Below are 23,759 nucleotides of genomic sequence, written 5' to 3' on the forward strand. Positions count from 1 at the left end.
GATGTATTCTCCTTGGTGTATCATTAAGGAGAAAGGATGGAAATGAGGAAGAAAGTAAAACAATTACAAAGGAAAGGGGAAAGCAAAAAGCTATGAAATTTTTTGGTCTCCTGAATTCCCTACAGCAGCTGTTTTATCCCTTCTCTTTCAGCTCCCCTATCAATCAAATATCAATTCTGTACTATACTTCTTTTTTAAAAAAAAATTATTTATTGCAAAGGGATTAAGAGTGACTTGCCCAAGGTCAAACAGCTAGGCAATTTAGTGTTTGAGGCCACATTTGAACTTGGGTTCTCCTGACTCCAGAGCTGGTTCTCTATCCACTTTGCCACCTAGCTGCCCCCTCTGTACATACTTCTAATATTCTATTCTGAAGATTAAAAGTCCAGTTATTTGATTTAAAAAAATATCCTAGAATATAAGTTACTACAAATGCAGGCTGGGATTTTCATATTAAATACCCTGAAAAGATGCAGTTCAAAATAAACAATTCTAAAAAGGTTTCAAACTGCAAATACTGAGGTAACATTTGATAAAAGAATATTCACTTATTTATAGATGCTAAATATATTTATTCTTATTTAGATATGCTAAAATTCTTCCAGATGGTAGAGGAAGGAAACAAGAATTTTATTGTCTATTATGTGACATTATTATTATTATTATTTTTTAGGTTTTTGCAAGGCAAATGGAGTTAAGTGGCTTACCCAAGGCTACACAGCTAGGTAATTATTGTCTGAGGCTGGATTTGAACTCAGGGACTCCTGACTCCAGGGCTGGTGTTCTATCCACTGTGCCACCTAGCTGCCTTTAACAGCATATTTAGAAGACTCTTGCTAAGCCCTTTACAAATATTTCATTTGTTCCTCCCCACAACTCTAGAAATAGTTGAGGCTCATTTTACAGTTGAAGAAACTAAAGTAAACAAGATTAAGGTGTTTGATAACATGGCTGAAAATATGCTAAAAAATATAGGAGCAAGGACAAATTCTTGTTTTACTACATTTGTGACTGGGAAACCTAGAGAGTATTGTCAACTATCCAGAACCTGGGCATGCAGGCCATCATGAAACTGATGTACAATACTTTGAATTTTCCAGGCAACCAAATTTTGACACAATTTCCCATAAACTCTCATGATATATGAGGCCTTGATCATATCCATAAATGTATATAGAACTCTGTTCCGTTCCTGGTATTTTTCCTGCAGCTATCAGGCAGCAAACACCATATTGACTGTTCCTTGACCTTTTCTGAAGCCACAGGCTCTCAGGAAGGTGACCAACTTCCAGATGAGGAATCAAGTCTATTGAAGACTCTAGGCAAGAATCTTACCAGCAATGCCTAAAAGAGAAATACCCCTGTGATTGTCACAGGACAACCTATTCCCTTTACCTTTATAGAGATGGAAGAAAGAGGCATCCTTGAGTTCTTGGAGGATAACCTCTTCATGCCATATTACCTAGAAAATTTCATTGAGTTTTTAGATGACCCCTCCCCACACACACACACACCTTGTAGATATCAGCTGGAATAGAATCAGCACCAGGTGGCTTTGCCACTTTAATGAAGCCTAATGGCATTCAAAACCTCTTTTTCAGCTGGAACTTCAACTAAGAATTGATTGACTTCACCTTGAGTTAAGCAGTCAATGGTTTCTACAGAATACTATGGAAGTATTCAGTCCATGTCCCTAGGATCAAGTCCCTATTGTTAATCAAAGTGGATCCATCAACACTAAGTAGGCTAGATGCACCATGTCTTTGGCCCATAAGTAGCCTTTAGGGTATCAAAGCATCAAACCCTGTGGCAGTCTCATTTTTCATTCAGCAGCTTCTGTATTTCCCCATTATTTTTCTCAAACCAGTCTTTTTGTTTGCAAGTGTTCTGGCCCAGATGAACAAATGCAGTGCTGTATACCAGATCTCTGAAAGCTACCCACCCCTTTTCTGCTCCACTGTTGCTAACTATGGATTGGTTCAGTTTTCCCTCCAAATTAGCAACAAACTGTTCCTGCTCAGAGAGACACTCTAATCTCTTGACATTAATTAATTTTTCTAAGATTTATTTTGCCTTGGATCCACTGCTTTGATTGACTATGAATATTTAGCTTAGAGAGGATGAGTGTGTGATCAGTCCAGCACTCTGTACCACATTTTGTCTTTGTCACTCACATCCTGTCTTTCTCTTCTCTTAAGATCACATAGTCTAGTAGATGCCAAATGTTTACTATAAGGGTGCATCCAGGAAATTTTATTGCGTTTAGGTAAAAAGGAAAATGGTGTTTGTGATGAGAAGGTCATGAGATGCACAAGTCTTCAATGGAAGGTGGCCATTACGGTTGTTTCCAACTCCATTCCTCCCAAGGACTCCCTGCCAAGTTTGGTCATCTGAGCCTACTCTACATTAAAGTCATTCAGAATTATAAGCTTGTCCTCTTTTGTTAAAATGATAATAAGAGTCTTCAAGTCTTCATAAAATTTTTCTTTAACTTCAGTGTTTGTCATGGGAACATAGGCACTGATGATGGTGGCGTGTTTTCCTAGAAGTAGCAATCTTATTGTCATGAGTCTGTCAGTCACTCCTTTTGGTAGGCATTCAACAATGTTGACTAGATTAGTTTTGATTGCAAAACCTACTTCAGTTTCATGGGGTTCCCTTTCACTGTGACACTCCAGGAAAAAGTGCATCCAGCTCTAATGTCAATAAGCTGGTCTTCATCTGCCAGTCTTGTTTCACTCAGGGCTGCTATTTGGATGTGATCCTGCTAAGTTCTCTCACCTAGGGCTGTTCATCTTTCAGGTCTTTTGGATCTTGTATTATCTATGAGTTTACACATATTCCATGCACCAAAGGTGAGTAGTATCTTCTTTAAAAAAGGTTATGTAGCGAGATCCCCACTTGATGCAGTAATCAGACAATTGTGTTGGATAAGCAGACAATTTTTAGGGCACCTTTTCTAACCCCTTCCTCACATCAGGAGGTCTGCAGTCCTATACCTTAAAAGAGCTGTCGAATCCCACTGCTGCTATCAGTGGAGAAACGACCCTATGACCCTGTGCCACCTGTGTGCAGGGTTGTGACTACAGCTCCCAGTGTTTCCGCACCTGCTGCTTCATCTCTTGGCTACAGTACTTTAAGAAATGGTTATGCCTTTTGTTGCATGCGTAAATTGGATTTAAGTGAGGTAGAGCTGCACTAAATCAACTGCCTCACTCTCTCTTCCAAAGTCATCATGATTCCACGTAGGAAGACAACCAAGACAATTGGTGATGGCTTTACATGCAGTTGATGACCATGTCAATGTCTAACCATGCTCTAAGTGCTCCATGGCAGCAGTTGGCTACATGACCACTGGGACGAATTGTTCTACTCCACCCATTCCACCAGAGGAAGACTTCACCTGCTTGGGGTAGACACCACCCCCCACTACTGACCAATGAGTTTGAGACTCCTTCGATTACCCTCAACCTGGCTGAGCCTGCCTGCTGAAATGGTTTACTGGGATGTGGCCACTGTGCATGCTATAGCTTATTGGAGCCACATGTGAGTTAAGTGCTTCAGGTGTGGAAAGTAGCCCTGAAGAGGGCTAGGCAACTCTCACACCAAAGTATTAATCTTCCTTGAACACACCCTACACCACTTCCTCGATGCACCCTGGTAGCAACACTGACATCTATTAGACTATGTGATTGTAAGGAGAAGAGACAGACAGGAAGCAAGTGACAAAGGCAATGTGTGGTGCAGAGTGCAGGATTGGTCACAGATTCATCCTTTCTAAGCTAAATATTCACACAACCAAAGCTTAGGCCTAAGGCAAAATGAATACTAGAAAAATAAATATCAAGAGATCAGAATGTTTCTGAGCAGCAAGTTTGTTGCTAACTGGGAGAGAAAACACACAATTGGCAACAGTGGAGCACATAAGGAGTGGGCAGTTGGTGTACAGTACTGCATTTGCTTATCTGGGCCAGAACATTCACAAAACACCAAGACTGGTTTGATGAAAATGATGGGGAAATACAGAAGCTGCTAAATGAAAAAACGAGAACTCCAAGTTTTACCAGCAAGATAAGTTTCACCCATTTCTAAGAAGGCAACATTTAATTTCATTAAAAATATCGTGCAAGTGAAACTTACAGAGATTCAGGGCTCTTGACTCAGTAAGAAGGCAGATGAAATCCAATTTTATGCAGACACTGACAAATCAAAATGCTTTTATGATGTCCTGAAGGCTATTTATGGGTCAAAGACATGGTGCATCTCAACTACTCAGTGCAGATGGATCCACATTGATTAACAATAGGGACTTGATCCTAGAGAGATGGGATGAACAATTCCATAGTGTTCTTAACAGACCATCAAACAATGCAGAGGCCATTGACAGTTAACCTCAAGTTGAAGTTAATCAGTCCCCTAGTTGAAGTTCCAACTGAAGAAGAGGTTTTGAATGTCATTAGGCTCCCTTCAAATGGCAAAGCACCTGGTGCTGATTCTATTCCAGTTGAGATCTATAAGGTGGGAGGGGTCCATTGCTCATCCAAAGACTGACTGAAATTTTCAAAGTTATATGGCATGAAGAGGTTATTCCAAGAATTCAATACCTCCATTTCTGTAAAGGTAAAAGGAATAGGCTGTCCTGTGACAATAACAGAGGTTATTTCTCTTTTAGTCATTGCTGGTAAGATTCTTGCCAAAGTCTTTTCAATAGTCTTCCAAGGATGATCACTTCCCTGAGAGCCAGTGTGGCTTCAGAAAGGGTCAAGGAACAGTCAATATATGGTGTTTGCTGCCCAACAACTCCAGGAAAAATAGCAGGGACAGAGGTCTGTATACAATGTTTGTAGATCTGACCAAGGACTTTTATACCATCAGCTGCTAGGGTTTATGAAAAATTATGTCAAAATTTGGTTGTCCAAATTAAGTTCATTAATATTGTACATCAATCTCATGATAGTGTATTTGCCCAGGTTCTGGATAGTCACCAAAGGAGTAAAACAAGGATATGTTCTTGTTCCCATACTTTTTAGCATGATGTTTTCAGCCATATTATCAAAGCCTTCAATGAGGATGAGCATGACCTCAAGGTCAGCTATAGCACTGATGGCAAATTCTTCAATCTGAAAACAAGCCAAGACCAAAGTGGAGGGAGTGTTGGTACATGATCTTCTGTTTGCAAGTAACTGTGCAGCCTCTAAGCTGAGATGCAGCAATTTTGACCTAACAATTAACACCAAGAAAACACAGGTGGCTCCATCAGCCAGCACCACACCAGCCATATGTTGAACTATTGATTACAGCAAGTGGAGAAGTTTTGAGTACTATGGACAAGTTCACTTACCTTGGCAGTGTCCTTTCTAGGGAGGCACATACTGACAATGTTGACATTCCCATTGCTAGAGCTAGCTCAGTATTTGGGAGGTCCCAAAAGGAAGTGTAGAAGAGAAGAGTAGACTGACTACCAAACTGAAGGTCTACAGTCTCTGTGCTGACCTCACTGCCACATACCTGTGAAACCTGGACAATCTACCAACACCATGTCAGAACACCAAATTGCTTCCATTTAAATAGCCTTTCTAAGATTCTGAAGATCACCTGGCAGAAGACAACATATACTGAGATTCTTTCTTGAGATAAACTACCTAGCATTCCAACAATACTACAGAGAGTGCCACTATGATGGACTGGACTCATTGCTAGAATACTAGAAGTAAGCTTGCTAAAAAACTATTTTATGGAGAACTCACACAAGCCAAGAACTCAAAAGGGTGTCAGAAGAAGTAAAACCAAGACACCCTGAAAGTCTCATTGAAGAAATTTAGAACTGACTGTGCAGCATGAGAGACACTGGCACAGGACCACCCAGCATGGCATGCCCTCATCAGAGAGGGTATTACACTCTTACGAGGAAGGCAGAATTGAAAGTTCAAAGGAAAAATGACATTTGTAAGTTTAGATGCCCAAGCATCCAAGTCATCCTGATCCCTATCTGGCCATTGGACCTAGGTGGCTCCAAAGGAGGTGACTTAGCACAGTACCCCCTTCCTGATGGCATAATATTTTTCAAGAAAGACAAATATCATCATCTATATATGTAAATATATATATTTATATTTACACACACACACACACACACACACACACACACACACACACACACAAATAAAAGGAACAATAATGGCATAGCTATCTTCTAGGGTTGTTGGGAGGATCAAATGAGGTAACTGCAAAGCACTTAGTACTTACTGTTTTGCCAGGCACTGTGCTATCTAAATATTGTTATTATATGAAGAAAATTCAGCCTCATACTGATTGATAAGTAGTTAGAAATATGGCAAATTCTTTAATAGTCATGATCTTAGTATTATTATTAAAACAGATTTGACCTCATGGACTCCCTAAGAGGATCAGGGACTTACAGGGTAAAGAATGTATTTTTGAGAATTTCTGATCTAGACAAAACTCAATCATTTCACAAAGGAAAAAACCTAAGTATATGAACTAGAACAGAAACATCACTTTTTATTGGCAACTCTACCTGGTTTAAACTATAAGAAACAAGGCCCACCCCAGTCCAGTGATCACCAGGAACAGCTTGAAGGGGCGGTGAGAGAACTCTACTACACCAGAATGAGTGTAGAGTGAGGAGTACCAGCCTCAGAACCTTTAGCAAAACTCGGGGGAAACCAGCCTGCACCTCCAGAACACAGCCCACAGATGGTAAGGGGATTAGAGGAGACTGCAGAACTCTCTGCTGTTTGTCCACACTCAGATCCAGGTAGCAGTTTGGCCTTCCTTACTAAGATAGCAGGGACCCTCCTCACAGCTCCAGGGCAGAGGGGAGTGTCTATGTTTATCTACACATCAAAGCACAGGCAAGAGAGCATAAGACCTTGGAGGAATAAAGGTCCCAGTGGGGTGTCCCCCCAAAACCCCAAAGCCTTGGAAGTGCTGTAAATTAGTTTTGGGCTGAGGAAAGAATCTGATCACAGAAAATTACTTTGGTCCCATGGAAGACCAAAACACATACTCAGATGACAAAATCAAAGCTTCCATATCTAAAACCCTCAAGAGAAATAGAAAATGGGCTCATTAAGCAATTAAGGGAGGTGGAAGACAAATTGGGAGAAATGAGAGTGATGAAGAAAAATCATAAACTACAAGAAACAAGATGCTCCTCCCAGGATAAAGTTAATTACCTGAAATTATCATGCAGTTTTAACACCCACCCCATTCTCAGTTTGGCTACTCCACCTCTCTTCTGGCAGGAAGGCTAGAGGGTAGAGCACTAATCTCCTGGAGTTTAGGACCTAGACTTTAAAAGTAACTTCCATTAGCAGTTCTGCTGGTTCTGGTGTGATTACTGAGACAACATTGGAAAATTTATGGACAATGGAAAAGATGAAAAAAAAAACATGATAATGGAAATGATGACACTAGGACTATATGGGCAAAGATTTCCCCAATTTTCAAAAAAAGGAAGGTGAGCAGGCTGATGAATTTATCAATTCCAGACAGTCCTAAAAACATTATTGAAGGGAGGATTTGTGAGTCAGTCAATTAGCATTTATTAAGAGTCTACTATTTGGGTGGAATTAAGTGCTGGCATTACAAAGAAAGGCAAAGGTTAGCTAGTCTTTAGATTCAAAGAGTTCAGTCTAATGGGAGAGAGATGCATAAACATGATCTATACAGGATAAACAGAATATAATCTTAAGATTATATTGCGGGGCAGCTAGGTGGCGCAGTGGATAAAGCACCAGCCCTGGAGTCAGGAGTACCTGGGTTCAAATTCAGTCTCAGACACTTAATCATTACCTAGCTGTGTGGCCTTGGGCAAGCCACTTAACCCCATTGCCTTGAAAAAAAAAAGATTATATTGCACCTGCAATGTGTGTGTGTGTGTGTGTGTGTTAGAAAAACCTTGTTGGAGAAGATGGAATTTTTAGCTGAAATTTAAAGGGAAACCAGGAGGCAGAGAACTTCAGAGTTGGGAATACAAGTGGAAAATGTCCAGTCTGGAGGAGTATCTAGGGTGCGAAACTGCAGGGAAGTCAGCTTCACTGAATTGCCAAATAAGTACATTAGGGACAGGTGGGAAGTGAGGGGAAAGAGGAAATAAGGTATAAAAAGACTGTAAATATAGTAGGGGGTCAGGTATGAAGGGCTTTGAATGTCAAACAAAGATTTTTAATTTGACCCTAGAAGTGACACTGAAGTCACTGAAGATTTTTGAATGAAGGGGATAGAAGATTACTGAATTGGGGGGGGGGGGGAAGGGGAGAGGCTCAGAATAAAATGGTCCAAGATCAGTACTTTATTTAGGAAGATTAATTCAGCTGAACAAAGGGTGGAATAGAGTGGGAAAAGATTTAAAGCTAGGTAAGAGAATCACAGACTTAGATTTGAAAAGGATCTTATTTGGTTATTCAGTCCCTTGTTTTACAGATCAGGAAAGTGATACCCAGAAAAATAAAGTGACTTGCCCAAGATCACAAGGGGAGTATGGGGCAGAACAAGATCCAAATTCAAACCCAATACTCCAAGTTAAATTCTTTCAAAATTTTTGAAAGTTTAAACATTTCAGTTAAGTGTAAAATTTTTAGAAGGATATTGATTAAAATGAGACAAATTTGCTAAACTGGAATTTGATGTAATCTATCTTTTTTTAGGTTATTTTTTTTCTACAAGGCAAACGGGGTTTAAGTGGCTTGCCCAAGGCCACACAGCTAGGTAATTAGTAAGTGTCTGAGACTGGATTTGAACCCAGGTACTCCTGACTCCAGGGCCTGTGCTTTATCCACTGCCACCTAGCAGCCCCTGTAATCTATCTTTAACAGAAAAGAAATTTATCATGAAAATTCCAAACCTGTTTGATATGCCCTAAGGTTTATACAAATTTAAGATAAACTTCTGCTGAATGTTGAAGTTTAACAAGCAAGTTCAAACACAAAGAAAATATCATTGAAATTTCACAAAAAGAAATACAAAGTATCACATTGTTGGTGTGGAGGACCTAAAGATGAAAAAAGCAAAATGCCAGTTTCTTGTGATAAGAATATCCAAGAGGGGAAAGAGGAAGGCACTACATACTATCACACAAATTTATTTTTCCTCCAATTTTTTTTCATTTTCATAAAACTGGATTTTTCTGGCAAAAGCTGCTTCACACATGAGGAAAGTGGAATATGGGATTTGAAGATTGTTACTTAGAATCATGTAATGTTGGCTGTTTGAAGGCACCTCAGACATTATCTGAAACAACCTCCTAAAAAACAAACCTCCTTTTACAACATCTCTGACATAATTATTAGCTACAGTGACAGAATCAAAAAGATTTGATCCTTGCTCATTTTGGTAAGACTGAGGACAGATACCAGATCACATTCTTATACAAAATTACTCTATTGTCGACAATTTTTATGACTAAATCAATAAATTCCTGATATAATATGAAATCCACCCAGGGGAGATGCATTTCTACAAAATTTTTTGTAATAAAATGTGTCTATATTAGGAACTAAGTAGTTTCCTAATGCCATCAAAGTCATTCTATTTCATAAAATGAAAACTGATTATACTCAATAAACTGACCCTCCATACATGTTCCATTATGATAATAAGTAAATTAATTTCTTTTCATTCTACCACTTCTGTCATATGATGAAACAAAATTCCTAATTCAAGAATACTAGACAAATAGTAATTTCTTCATGCCATAATTTCTACAAAATCTGCTTCATATCATATAATTGAATCAAGCTTATTTTTAACTTTTCATATTTACTATATGAAACAAACTATCAAAAAAGTATGAAGAATTAAAAAGTAAAAAAATCATCTTTACTACTTTATAAACTGTTTAGAAAAATCCATATAGAAAACTGAAAATGGATAAACTTGTTCTACTGACTGAAAGAAGTGAGAATAGGATAAGCAAATACACAACATGTGTCAGAGAGAAAAATTTTCTTTTCTTTTTAAAGACTGTCTCCCTATTTCTTTCAGATTAGAGGTATGGCTATCACTCAAAGACATTATCAAAGACAATGATTGTCATGGAAACTTTGACCTACTTGTTTCTGACCTAGGCCAATCCCTCTATCCTTAAGCAGTCTGGTACCTGCCCACTTTCACCATTTTGATGTTGGATTTACTAAGTACTTGGAAGCCAATTTTGAACACAGCTCTTCCTACCTTTATGGCTCTAACTGCTGCCACCTAAAATGCACTTCCCTCCTTTGCACAGATTGGTGGAAGAAAATCACAATTATGTGTTTACATCCATACTAGCTAACACTGCTGTTGTGATGTTTACTGACTCTTGTCCTGCTGTATAGCTCAGAACTCTCAAACTTAAGCAATTCACCAGCCTTTGTCTCCCTATTAGCAGAAATATAAATATGTGTAATGACAGCCAACAATAATGTGAATTTTTCAATGTATGAAACAGAATATCTTTGAAAATGTCCTAATTGATCATTATTGGATTATGTCATTGAGAGTTATATGAATTACAAAACGGGAGAATTCCCAATGGGAAAAAATATTTTCCAACGAGTATAGGCTTGACTATATCTGGCAATTCTGTGGATTGTGCAAATTAATTAGCTAAATCAGTACATCTGAAAAATGACTCGAGATTTTTTTGGTGTTGAACATGACCACAAAATATCTTAATTTCCTTAAACTTCAAAGCAGTATTTGCAATACTTAAAACACAACTTAATTGAATCATCCATACTAATTAATGACAAAATAAAATATCAAATCAAAGTGCAGTCACTATTTCTAGACTAGTTTCCTTAGAAATTCATGTCAAGAAATAAAACAGAACTCCTAAACCAAATAATTTTAAATGAAATAAGGGTTCTTAAATCTTTAGATCTTATCCAATAAAGTGACAAAATGAAAATGTGGATAATTATAAAAAATTTTTTGCCTAAGCAAAGAAGCAGAATCATTTATTTACAGTCTCTTAAAAAAAATTTCAACTATGAAAACTGAAAACCTCATATTAAAAATATTTTAGGGGCGGCTAGGTGGTGTAGTGGATAAAGCACCAGCCCTGGAGTCAGGAGTACATGGGTTCAAATCCGGTCTCAGACACTTAATAATTACCTAGCTGTGTGGCCTTGGGCAAGCCACTAAACCCCATTTGCCTTGCAAAAAAAAAAAAAACAACCCTAAAAAAATTTAATATAAATGCACTTTATTTTTAAAATTATGTTTGTTTTTATATAAGCATTCATGTGCAATAAAAAAAACACAAATCTAAGCAAAGAATAAGTTCGGAATAGGCCAAAGAGATTCTACAGTAAAATTTTAAAAGTAATGTTAATATCAATAGATCTGCCAGTTCATTTTCAAATATGTCCTTCAGTGAACTATCCTTTTAAACAAAAACTTTAGAAGAGAAAAATAACAGTTCAACAAAATGAAACATCACAACAACAGTCCTAGCTAGTATGGGTGTAATAAGGATGTAAACACCAATCTGTGCAAAGGAGGGGAGTGCGTTTTAAATGGCAGTAGTTAGAGCCATGAAGGTAGCTGTGTTCAAAATTGGCTTCAAGTACTTACTAACCTTGTGACCTAAGCAAGTCACTTAAACCTTGTTTTCACATTCCTCAACTGCAAAATAAAAAACAACCTACCTTACCATGCCTGACAGGTGATATAAATTCTAGCTTTTATGATTATTATTTCTCAACTCTTCTGTAGAATTAATCTTGATAAATGCCAGGAATTTCTTGGTTCCATTTACATTGTTGATCTCACCGCGTAATTTATATTGTTTTCCTGGTTCTGTCCATTTCATTCTATCAATTCACATGTTGCCTTTCTATGCGTCTCTTAATTCTTCATCCGATTTCTCCTTTGGAAAATTAATATTCCTTTACATTTATGTACCACCTTGTATTTAGCCATTTCTCAAAAACAGGCCTTTACTTTAAAATGTACTTTTAAGTGAAGACCAGAATCCAAATACTATTTCTGATATCTCTCTCTCTCTCTCTCTCTCTCTAATGTGACACAGGGTTAATTATCTAATTTCCAGGTTTCCTCATCTGAAAATGAAGGGATTAGACTAGCTGATCTTTCAAGTCCCTTCTATGATCTTATGATTCTTTCTCATTTCTCATAATTAATTATATGAGATAAAACATTTCAAAATATGGATTCAATTTCAATGCCATTTCCTACTATTTTTTTGTCTTCTGCATGGCAATGGGTTAAGTGACTTGCCCAAGGTCACACAGCTCTGTAAGTCTTAAGTGACTGAGGCCTCCTAGCTGCCCCCATTTCCTACCAATCTCTTCCTAGCACTGGTGTACTCTACATCCAAAGTGATTATAGCACTACTTAAAACTTAAAAAAACCCCAAAACCAGAGAATTTAGTATTCAAAGACTGATCCTGTGTTGTTCAGAAGAGGATGAAATTCTTCTCCCATACTTTCCAGAAAGCCATTAAAGATTATTTTCCACAATCTGTTCAGCACCTCTACCAACTCTGAACCTTTCAATTTTAGCAAAACCTAAATATTCATAGAAACCATTTCCAAACACTCTAAATGTCTTTTTTGATACTGGAAAAGCATTGCAAAGGAATACAGGCTGAATTAAAAGGACTAAAATGGAGAAGAGCAAAAAAGGCTGGAAATGAAGGTTAAACCAGAAGAGGGCTAATTTTATAACAAACATGCCTGGGTTAGGAATATTTGCAATTAAGAGAACTGGGAGCAGATACCTAGAAATCAGCTATGATTAGATCAAACTTTATGGCCTAGATATAGATATTCCAAAATTCAATATTTACTGTATTTCTTCTCAAAAGACCTGAAGATTTTCTCTTATGTTTTGCAATGTACAATTTTTGTAAAATGTTCAGTCTTTATCTTTACATATAATGAAATCTACTTGTACCTTATGCTTAAAGTTTGGAAATCCTACTTTTGTTTTCTCTAATTTCTAGATATGATACATAATCTGCATGTATGTTTTATAATATATAATATCCTAAGAAGGAGGTTGTTTTCACTCTTTTGATCTTCCTGTATATGGGAGGAAACAGGATATTTATCCTGTTTCCAAAGAAGTGAATCATGAGGGAAGTGACATCATCAAGTATACATGAATTGGATTTCAGTGAGGGGGTGCTTTGCTAATAAGTCACCAGTCTCACTTTTTCCTCCAAAGCCATCTGGGTCTAGTGGTGAAGTTGACTGAAGATGGGCCTGGATGCAAGGCAATCAAGGTTAAGTGACTTGCCCAAGGTCACAAAGTTAGTGTCAGAGATTGGTTCTGAACTCAAGTCCACCTAACACAAACCATTGTGTCATCTAGAAAACATATATAGGCAATAGGGAAGGACAAAAATCACTAAGTGTCACAAGTGCTTTAAATTTTAAACCCTTACTACAGTCTTGTGGGGTAGTACTAAGGATATTCTCTTCATTTTATAGATGAGGAAACTAAGGCTCACAGAGATTAGGTAATCTGCTCATGATCCTCATGGCTAATAATCCATAAGGATATGAACTATCATCCATCCAGGTGCTCTCACTGAAATCTAAACACTAGATCTGGATGAAATACATACTAGAATGCTAAACTATTTTGTTAGATATGAATTCTGAGCTACTAAGATCTTTAAAAGATGTCGGAAAACAAGAAAGGTGTAGAAGTGAAATGCTGATCTTTTTTTCTCCCCTCCCCAAAAAAGGACACATGAACAAGACTTATTCCTGACAAAATTCTGAATTGTTATTATTAAAGGAAAGAGGGTGTTTTAACACAGAAGTGAACATATAATACCTTATATCTATACCTGCAAAAAGACTGCACAAAAAGAAAAGGAATTATACACACACACACACACACATACACACACACACACACACAAAAATACTATCAAGTATTTTTGCAGAGGCAAAGAGCTGAAAACTGAAGAGATGTCCATCAGCTGGGGAATAAGCTGAGCAAATTATGATTTAGGAATATGATGAAATGCCATTATAATGTAAGAACTGATGGTGAGTTTCAGAGAAACCTGGGAAGACTTATATGAACTAATATAAGTGAACAAAAGTAGAATTAATGCAGTGAGCTATTCAGAATCAGGAGAATTTATACAATAACAATATAAGATTTAAAATGCTAATCAACATAATGACCAACCATGATTCCAAAGGGTTCATGAAAAGACAAAATACTTCCTGAGAGGAAGGCGATGAATTCAGTACAGATTGAGACTATTTTTTAACATGGCTAATATTGGGAATTTGCATATATTATTTCATCTGATCCTTACAAAGGAAGACCAAGCAGTGAGGCAGGAAAGACGTCCTACTATTCTCGAAGTCTGAGGTCAAAGGACTTGTCTGAAGTCAAAGACAGTAAATGTAGAACTTCAAAGTTAACACAGTTCTCCGGACTCTAAATCCAAAATGGTCAGCATATAAACCTACTTTAGGGAAAAGAAAAATTAAGCTTCAGTTTGTCTTTCCTCCTCCCCTCTTTCCAATTGTTCTAGTGTCAGGGAAATAATTTTAAATCTATGTAATTTATTTTTTTAAGGAAAAAAACCAACCAAAAACCCTGTAGGAATGGCATGGTAAAGGGTCAACAAGGTGGTGCAGTGCATAGAGCAGTGGTCCTAGAGTCTGGAAGAACTGAGTTCAAAACCAGTCTCAGATACCTATTAATTACCTATCTGTGTGACTGTGAACAAGTCACTTAATTCCATTGCCTTGCCCCCCCCCAAAGGATCTCAATGATAAGAGCCACAACCACTTGCCCCAAAACCAACTTATTCAACACTGCTTTCCAGTTCTATGATTCTATAATCTTATGAATATGCATTTAAATGAAGATTAAAAATCTACCAACTAGTTATCAATAAACAACACAAACAGAACAAAGTAGAAATTCTCAGCAGATTTTGTTTTCAAAGTTCTAAATAAAGAATGTCCCAAAAGTCTAAGTAGTTTTAGTTTAGTAGCCTTAAGAGATTAAGATTTCTGGGACACTGTGTTTAAGGAAACACATAACCCATAGTTTTGTCTTATAGTTTGGTGCTTAATTTTGCTTATTTAACAAAGCATGCTATTCACAATCATTTCTAACAATTCCTCAAAATTTGCTAGATATATATCCTTTATTATTTCACTTTCAGACAGAAAACTTGTAGAATTCATTATCCTGAAATACAAAGCAAAACATTTATTTTTAAAAATTGAGGGATGACTAGGTGGCGCAGTGGATAGAGCACCGGCCCTGGATTCAGGAGTATCTGAGTTCAAATCAGACCTCAGACACCTAGCTGGGTGGCCTTGGGCAAACCACTTAACCCCACTGCCTTACAAAAAAAAAAAAAGACCTTAAAAAAATTGAAATAAATATATGAATGGTAAATTCATAACAAACTGTAAAGGAATGCTATAGCTATTTTAGGTTATATGTTAAATCTCAGAGGTTCACAAGAATATAGAATCTTAGTTTTAAAAGAAAACTCAGTGAGCTGGCCAGTGACAACTGAACCTTTTTTTTTGTTCCTTATTTATGGTCAGCACTAAAGTCAAATGAGTTCTGAATAAAAGCACCCACCTCTGTCATGTATTTTTTTTTTGTACTTAGTAGTATTTTATTTTCCAATTACATGTAAGGATAGTTTTCAACATTTATTTTTGTAATATTTTGAGATCCGAATTTTTCTCCTTTCCTCTTTTCCTTGCCCCTCCAAGACAGTAAGTAAACTGAAGTATTATATATACATTAACCTATCAGTTAAACATATTTCCACACCAGTCAACTCATTTAAAAAAAAATCAAAACAGTACTCAAGGTTTTATCAGGGGGGGCAACAAAGAATAAGTCTATTGTAATATCCTTTAAAATACCTGATAGAGTAACCTTGTGATATGAGAGTTGTGAGAAAAGTACTGAGAGGGATGATAGAGACTCGTGATAGAAACCCTGGCCTGGTCTAATTTAATTCAATCACCTTTCTTCACCTCTGGAGTGTTCCCCCCTGCCATATAAATTTAAATATTTGCTATATATGTGAAGGAAAATAGGGATTTGGGAATAGAAAGGGAATATTGAAATAAAAATATTTCAAGTACCTGGGCATATAAAGTTCCAAAAGTTCATGTGATGAAAAAACATTAAAAAAACCAGTGTCGTACCTACTAAAATCAATAGCATTCTTACACAGCAGCAACTAAATTCAGGAGACCATAATATAAAGGGAATTCTATAAGATGCACGCAATACCTGTGGATCAATTTACTAAGTAGACTCAATATCTATAGAGACTCAATTACAAAATGTTCCTTACAGAAATAAACTAAAATAAAGGAATCTATGTGGCTTATTGGCTGGGCCATATCAACATTAAAAACAATGGTAGTAGTCTCAAAATTAAATAGATTTAATGCAAAATGAATTAAACAAAGGGATACGTTATATACACATGTTAAAATTCATGGTTTAAGACCAGTTGAAAGGTATTGGAAAAGAGGTCTTTTTATCCCAGTCCCCTTCTCTTGCTAGAGACTATCCAGAGGGTTACCAGTGTCTACTTAGTAGGTATTTTCTATATACTTATTTATGTACATGTTATCTTCCTCATTATAAGGTAAATTTCTTGAGAGCAGTCCTGTTTTCTTTGTATCTCTAGCACTTAGCACAGTGCCAGTCACATAATAAGAAGTGGGAGGGAATGCTTATTGTATAAAAGATGTATAGGAGGAGAGAGTAAACTTAACTAAGTTTGGAAAATTGTCAGTACTGGAATGACCCAGGTTATTCCCTGGGAAAAAAAAGGTCCATCTATTAAATTAATTAATACTCTTACAGTGACATTACATGAATGAGACATGGACTGAGTCTCTGAAGAATCCAAGTTGAGTCCTTCAAAGAGCATAAGTGAAGTGAGACATAAGCAGGCTGCAACAAGTTACAAATTTAGACTTTCAAATTTAGACTTGAATATGAAGGATGTTAGAGAAATGTAAGAGAAGAAAACAAAGGACAGTTAAGTGGCAATATCTGGGGAAAATCTTGGGCTTCATTTTTATGTACAGAATTACCAAGAGTCCTAGAGAAAGTTTCCAAGGATATTGATTGGATTCTCTTTGGATAAGTTAGGAGAGGACATGGACAAGAATCATACAAAAATGCAAAGGCATGAATAAGTTGTGATCTGCAATCCTGGGGAAAAAAAAGTATCATATCAATGAATCAAACTCCACCAGTTTAGAGCTAAATGATAGCTTAGAAGTCATTTAATATACCACTGATTTTAGAGATTATGAATCTAAAGGTCAGAAAGGAGAAATGCAGGGTAATGGGGCTGCGTTTTGAACTCTGCACTGATTCCAGATGGAGTCCATTGTATTATGCTACTTTTTTTTTAAGGTTTTGCAAGGCAATGGGGTTAACTGGCTTGCCCAAGGCCACTCAGCTAAGTAATTATTAAGTGTCTGAGGCTGGATTTGAACTCAGGTATTCCTGACTCCAGGGCTGGTGCTCTATCCACTGCACCACCAAGCTGCCCCTATTATGCTACTTTTTAAACAGCATATTTAGAAGTCAACAAATTAACAACTCAAAGTGCAATCTTACCAGATTTAGGAAATGCTACATTTGAGAAATATGGATATTTGATTATTTTATTTTTAATTTGATCCACATTTTGATTTTCATCTGAATCAATCATCATTTAATTTGACTTTCCCCTGATTCCTTTCAGTAATTCTAGCTGAGAAGTGCTTCTTTTCTGAACTTTATAGTGGTATACACAGCTTTTGTCCTAGTGTCTTAAAAATGCTACAATCGAAAAATATTAAGAGGCAGAAAGAACCAGTTCCATGTTTTTGCTTAGAGAAACTAAAGTGGTAGAATAAAAGTTTAAGATTAATCAATTATATAATAGTCAAGAATATAATGGAGTCTTCCTACCTTCCATAAGAATTCAACACATAAGAAAAAAAATCATTCCCAATAGATAAGTGGTCAATGAATATGAACAATTCACAAAAGAACTGCAAAAACAGAAACACAAAACAAAGCAAAAAACCATGTATGAATACTCCAAATCACTAATATGAGAAAAATGAACAAAAGTCTAAAAGTGTCACTTTTGCAAGTCACACCGTTGCAAATTATCAACCAAAAAAAGACCAATATGATAAAAGTTAGAATGGTTATAAGACAAGCTCACTGGATTCCTGGTGAAGCTGCAGTCAATTAATTTTGGAAAGTAATTTGGAATCATACAAACTCTTCTAATCATTACCAGGTTATACCCCAAAGAGTTCACTGATACAAAAAAGGGCCCCAAACACACAAAAATATTTATAGCAGAACTTTTTTGTTATAGTAAAGAAATGTTTGGGTAGAAGCCCATCAAACAGAGAATGGCTATGGAATGGAACATATGCTGTAAGAAATAATGAATGTGATGAATTTAGAGAAGTATCAAAAGATCTACATGAACTAATACAGAGAAGTAAACATTCAAGAAAACAAAATACAAAGACCACAACAATGTAAGTAAAAAAAAATTAAAAAAAAAATAAAGTGAATGTTGCAAAATTATGAAGACATTCCTAACCCCACCTACTTTGCAGATGTGGAAAATTCAAAAACGGCCCACAGCACATTATTTTGTAGACTTTTTCAGTATATTGAAACAATGTATTTATTATGTGGAAAGGCTTCCTGGGAGGGGAAAAGATAGGGGGGAAAAATTGATGATGTTAAAAGAAACAAAAGACATCAATAAAAATATTTTTTAAAAGAATATAACAAAGATTTCCCTTCTCTGACTGCATCAAGGAAGACAACGTCTGGGTTTCCACATATTTTTCTATTTCTCTGTAACCTGATAAGCCTAGGTTTCAGAAGATAAATTCCAACTCTGTATACATACATGAGTTCAAATCCAGCTTCAGACACTTAAAAATTGCCTAGCTGTGTGACCTTGGGCAAGTCAATCCCATTGCCTTGCAAAAACAAAAAAAAAATACTTATTATACTCTAAATTATTTCTTCATTTACATGATGTTTATGTAAAGAATGAAGTAGTCATATATTTTTAAAATTTAAACTCACTTCTATAAAAGGAAAAAATGGGCAGAGGAAATCCACTTTGTGGGCAAGGAAAAAGGCATTTAAGTCAGAAGTAGAACTGGGACTGTTCTACAATGCCTTTTGAACATCACACTACCAAAAACCTGGTATATGGTGGCAAACTCAACTTTGAAATTGACTCTATGTTCTTTTTTCACATATTGTTACCATACATCTGTCTGAATTCTGTTTCTATTATGTTCAAAGTATTTGTTGAGCTTGTAATATGAGCACTGATACATAGCATTTATGGAAGTGTTTTTCCACCCCTTTCTGTATTGTAAATTCCCTGTTTACAGTATAAGGTAGTATGTGTTAGAAGTATTCCTTTCTTGACTGCATCCAGAGTTTCCTCTACCACAACCAAGATTCTTTATTCAGAAGCAGAGCATTTAAGCAGAGCACCCAGGCTAGCCATGCCTCATCACTCAAGGACTTCCTTTACCTGACCCTAAAGAGGGAAGGAGCTCTTAGGACTTGCATTTGTATTTGGCATATTGTAGAAACTTAATAACTGAGCATGGTGCAAGGGAAAAGAAATAGATTTGGAATCAGAGTTTTACTTATGTGAACTTAGGCAAGTCATTTAACCTCTTTGAGCCTGTTTATTCATCTAAAAAAAAAGATGTAGACTAGATCCATAAGGTCCCTTCAATCTCTAAATTTCTATTCTCATCAATATGAATGGTGCAAACTAAGTAGTATAGAAGTGTGAAGGAAAAGTTCAGGGGGGGGACACTTAAATTTTATATTAGTAATTCTAAGCTATAGGATAATGTTTTTGAAGGAGCAAAGATCTGTAGAACAAGAAATCACAATCTTCGTTCAAGGAGTGGTAAATTGGTTAGATTGTCCGAAGTGTTTCTCCTAGGACAGTAAGATATAAAAAAAATCAGGTTGGAAATGTTAGGGCTAGCTGGTGGAAGTTAAAGAGGAACCAAGACAAGGACTTTAACTTTTATTCAATAAGCAAGACCTCAGAGATTTCACACTGAAGGAACCTAAAGGCTTTGTGTTGTCTTTGTGTTGTTTTGTCTTTGTGTTGCCAGCACCTTGGAAACTGTTACTATTAAGCACCAAATGCTTGCTAACTGCAACACCAGCAGTAAGTAATCTGGGCATGCCTATCCAAGGTATTAAGTGTCTGCCATGAGCCAGACATTGTGCTAAGCTCTGGGGGGATACAAAGGCTAAAGTAAAATGATCTTTACCCTCAAGAAGTTTATATTCTATCAAAGAAGATAAGGGATAGGAACTGGACCTTTGATTTCATTGGTAGTAAGATTTTGTAAGTAGGAAAACTCCCAGGAAGACTGACATCTTTACAACTTAGTCTTAGAGATAACTAGGGAACTGAGAGATTGACTTTCCTAGGGTCACACAGAAAATATATCAGAAGTAAAATCTAAACCTGTTTTCTACCACCATACCATGTTTTATAAATACAAAGTAATAGTAAGGAAAAAGGGAAGCACTAGAGCAAATAGGGAAAAGTTTTCTGTGAAAGAAGGTGAAGCTGAGTGGAAGTTTGGGAAAAAAAACCAAGGCATTCTGAGAAGTTAAGGTGGGGGGGATGGGGATTTCATTCCAGGCATAGGCACAACCCATGCAAAGGCAGAGGTTAAGATCTTGAATTTCAAGAAAAGGAGTAACACACAAAGTTCAAAAGATGTGTAACACAATTAGTTTCGGGTCCACCTTCTGAGGTATAATTTTAAGAACATTTTTAAGGCCAAGGTGATAAAAGGTTTTAAAAAGAGTATAAATTTATCCTAAAAGTAACAGGTGATCCCTGAAGTTTAGTGTTTAAGAGTGATGTAATCAGATCTGCCCTTTATGAGCAGAACTTTAGCAGCTAAGTGACCAAGGAAAAGGGAGAGAGCTTGGTGGGAATAGACAAGGTTCATGGAAGTTGCTTTGTCTAAGTTCAACCAACACCATCTAAATATAGACCCCTCTCTCCAAGGACAGTCATGTGGCTATTCTCTCTTTACTCTCTTGCTTTCATTACTTGGCTATCTAAAATGTTATTTTTCAAAGATTTCTCACCTTCTAGTTCCTATCTCTGACCACTTGGATAGACTAGTTTTAGTTCAGCCTGAACTCAGGTGTGGCACAGCAAATTTAGAAATTTGCCTGTGTTACCAAATAAAAAGTCCAGGAAACTGAATTATCTAGCATACTATTTCTACCATACCTCCTAAAAACTTGATGGTTCTACCAGTGTTTTAGTGCCTCTTCTATTCAATTAAGTGATTTTTGTAAATTTACTATTAAGTACTGTCATCTTCAGTGCAACCTTCAGGGCCAATTACAAGAATATATCCAAAAGTTGTGCAAGAGTTGTGACTGAAATCAGACTCTTGTAATATTAATAGTTGGAAGTTGTGACATCGATTTAACTTACACCTGAATGAGGTTGTCTTATTATTAGATTCAAAGCAATACCAAAACAAATATTAAGCCAGCTGATTTCAAGATTAGTCTCAGGTACAATCAATCTAACATATTCTGAGGTATAATTTTACACTTTTTTTTTTATTTCTAGCTACTTCAAAAAGAAAGTTTAGTCTCTCATAAATTACCTCCTAGTTGGCCCAAGAGAACCTAAGCTCCTTAAGAGCAGGAACTTTTTTTTTGGTAGCATAGCAACATGTGGCAAAAGCCTAATTGTCAACAAACATATTTAGCACCTATGTGGCAGGTACAAAAGGATAGAAAGGATAGGAATGGGGGGGAAATCCCCAACAAACCAAAAAAAATAGTCAATGCTGTCCAGGAGCTCCCAGTCTAACGTGAAAACAACTGTAGAAACAAAAATTGGGGATTCAACAGAGGCATTAAGATGAGTAGAGAAAGGCTTTCTTTAGAAGGTGAGGTTTTTAGATGGAACTTAAAGTCCAGGGCTGAGGACATGCGAGAAAAAATGCGCCAAGTAGGGAGCTGGGAGTGTGTTGTGTAAGTAGCGGCAAGAAGTAGAGTGGGGGGAGGCAGGGGAGGGAAGGAGCCTAAGGAATAAGAAGGCTGCACAGGGAGGTTCGAATCCCACTGGCTTCCCAAATCCTAATAGTCCAATGTGGCGCTGGGATCTGTAACAACTAAAAAAAAATTCTAAAGCCGGCTTCAATAGCTGTGATACGGGACCCTCCCCAAATTCTAGGGGGGGGTCACATATCAATTTACAAAACTGCAATTAATTTATAAAAATAAGAACAAAAAAACAAGAGCCGGCGGCAGCGGCCAGCCGGCAGGCCAGGGAAGGCTCTTCGGGGCCAGCTCGACACGGGTGACGTCTCTAGGTGTGCGGGCAGGCCGCTCCGCTCTGCCGGGGGCTCTGCCGGCCCGGGGGGCTCTGCCGGCCCGGGGGCTCTGCCCGCCCGGGGGGCTCTGCCGGCCCGGGGGCTCTGCCCGCCCGGGGGGCTCTGCCGGCCCGGAGCCGCAGCAGCAGGCGGGGGCTCTGCCGGCCCGGGGGCTCTGCCGGCCCGGGGGCTCTGCCGGCCCGGGGGCTCGGCCGGCCCGGAGCCGCAGCAGCAGGCGGGGGCTCTGCCCGGCCCGGGGGCTCTGCCCGGCCCGGGGGCTCTGCCGGCCCGGGGGCTCTGCCCGGCCCGGAGCCGCAGCAGCAGGCGGGGGCGGGGAGGGGGCGCGGGCCAGGCCCGGCCGCGGCGGCCGCTCGCGGCGCCCACGTCACCGGCTCCAGCACTGCGGAAATGGAGCCGCGGAGGGAGGAGGGGAGGGCGGAGGAGGAGCGGCGGGCGGGGGAGGAGCGCCCGCGCCCATGGCGCCGGGCGCCGGGCCCCGCGCCCGAGGGCTCCGGGGGCCGCGGCCCACCCGCCCCGGCCCGCCCGCCGGCTCACCTGTGTCGCCGATGATGATGTACTTGAAGAGATAGGCGTACGCCATGGCCGCGGCCGCTCCGAGCCCCCGGCCCACGGCCCCTCCTCCGCCTCCGCCCCCCGAGCCGCGGCTCCCCGCCCGGGCCCCGCTCCGATCCCAGACGCCGGCGAACCCGCCCAAACGAGGCGCTCGGAGGCGGCGGCGGCGGCGGCGCGGAGCCCGACGCGACACCGGCGGAGGCGAGACGAAGCTCCCGGCCCGGCCCAGCCCCCGCGACCTCGACCCGGAAGAGCAGCCGCCGCGCCGGCCGCGGAGGAACTGAGGAGGAGGGCCCTGCGCCGGCCGCGGAGGGCGGGGCCGGGCCGGAGCCGGAGCCCAGCGAGGGAGGGAGGGAGGCTGAGGGAGCGGCCGAGCCCGGAGGGGGAGAGCGCGGGCGCAGCGGCCGGGCCGGGGGAGGGGCGCTCCTCGCGCACGCGCGCAGCGGCCGTGCGCCGGCCGAACCCGCTGCGCGCTGGGCGGGGCCACGCCCAAGCCGGGTGTGCGGCGCTTTCCGGCGAGGCTGGGAGGAAGTGCGGCGGCTGCTTCCGGCCTGCGCCCGGCAGCCCGGCGGCCGCTCCGTCTCCGGCATTTGGGAAACCCTGCCACCGCGGGTCGGGCCGGATGCCAAGGCTGCGGCTGTTGGAATACCGGCGGAGGGGGAAAAGCTGCCTTTGTCCTCCGGAGCTTACGTTCTAAGGGGGCTGCCCCGCGCCCGAAAGAACGCCGCAGCCCCCAGGCCGGGCCG

The 23,759-nt window shown here is 39.3% G+C and overlaps 1 protein-coding gene across 1 annotated transcript in view; it reads right to left on the bottom strand.

Annotated features, from left to right (window-relative positions):
* RAB2A (RAB2A, member RAS oncogene family) overlaps window positions 1–23,483 on the bottom strand; it is an 89,644-nt gene extending 66,161 nt beyond the window's left edge. The window contains exon 1 of the mRNA XM_074202722.1: window positions 22,996–23,483. Within this exon, the coding sequence (XP_074058823.1) occupies window positions 22,996–23,041 (46 nt within the window). The 5' untranslated portion in view covers window positions 23,042–23,483. The remainder of the gene's footprint in view (window positions 1–22,995) is intronic.
* Between the last annotated feature and the right edge of the window lie 276 nt (window positions 23,484–23,759).

This window comes from Macrotis lagotis, chromosome X (assembly GCF_037893015.1).
Source record: "Macrotis lagotis isolate mMagLag1 chromosome X, bilby.v1.9.chrom.fasta, whole genome shotgun sequence".
Taxonomy (NCBI): Eukaryota; Metazoa; Chordata; class Mammalia; order Peramelemorphia; family Peramelidae; genus Macrotis; species Macrotis lagotis.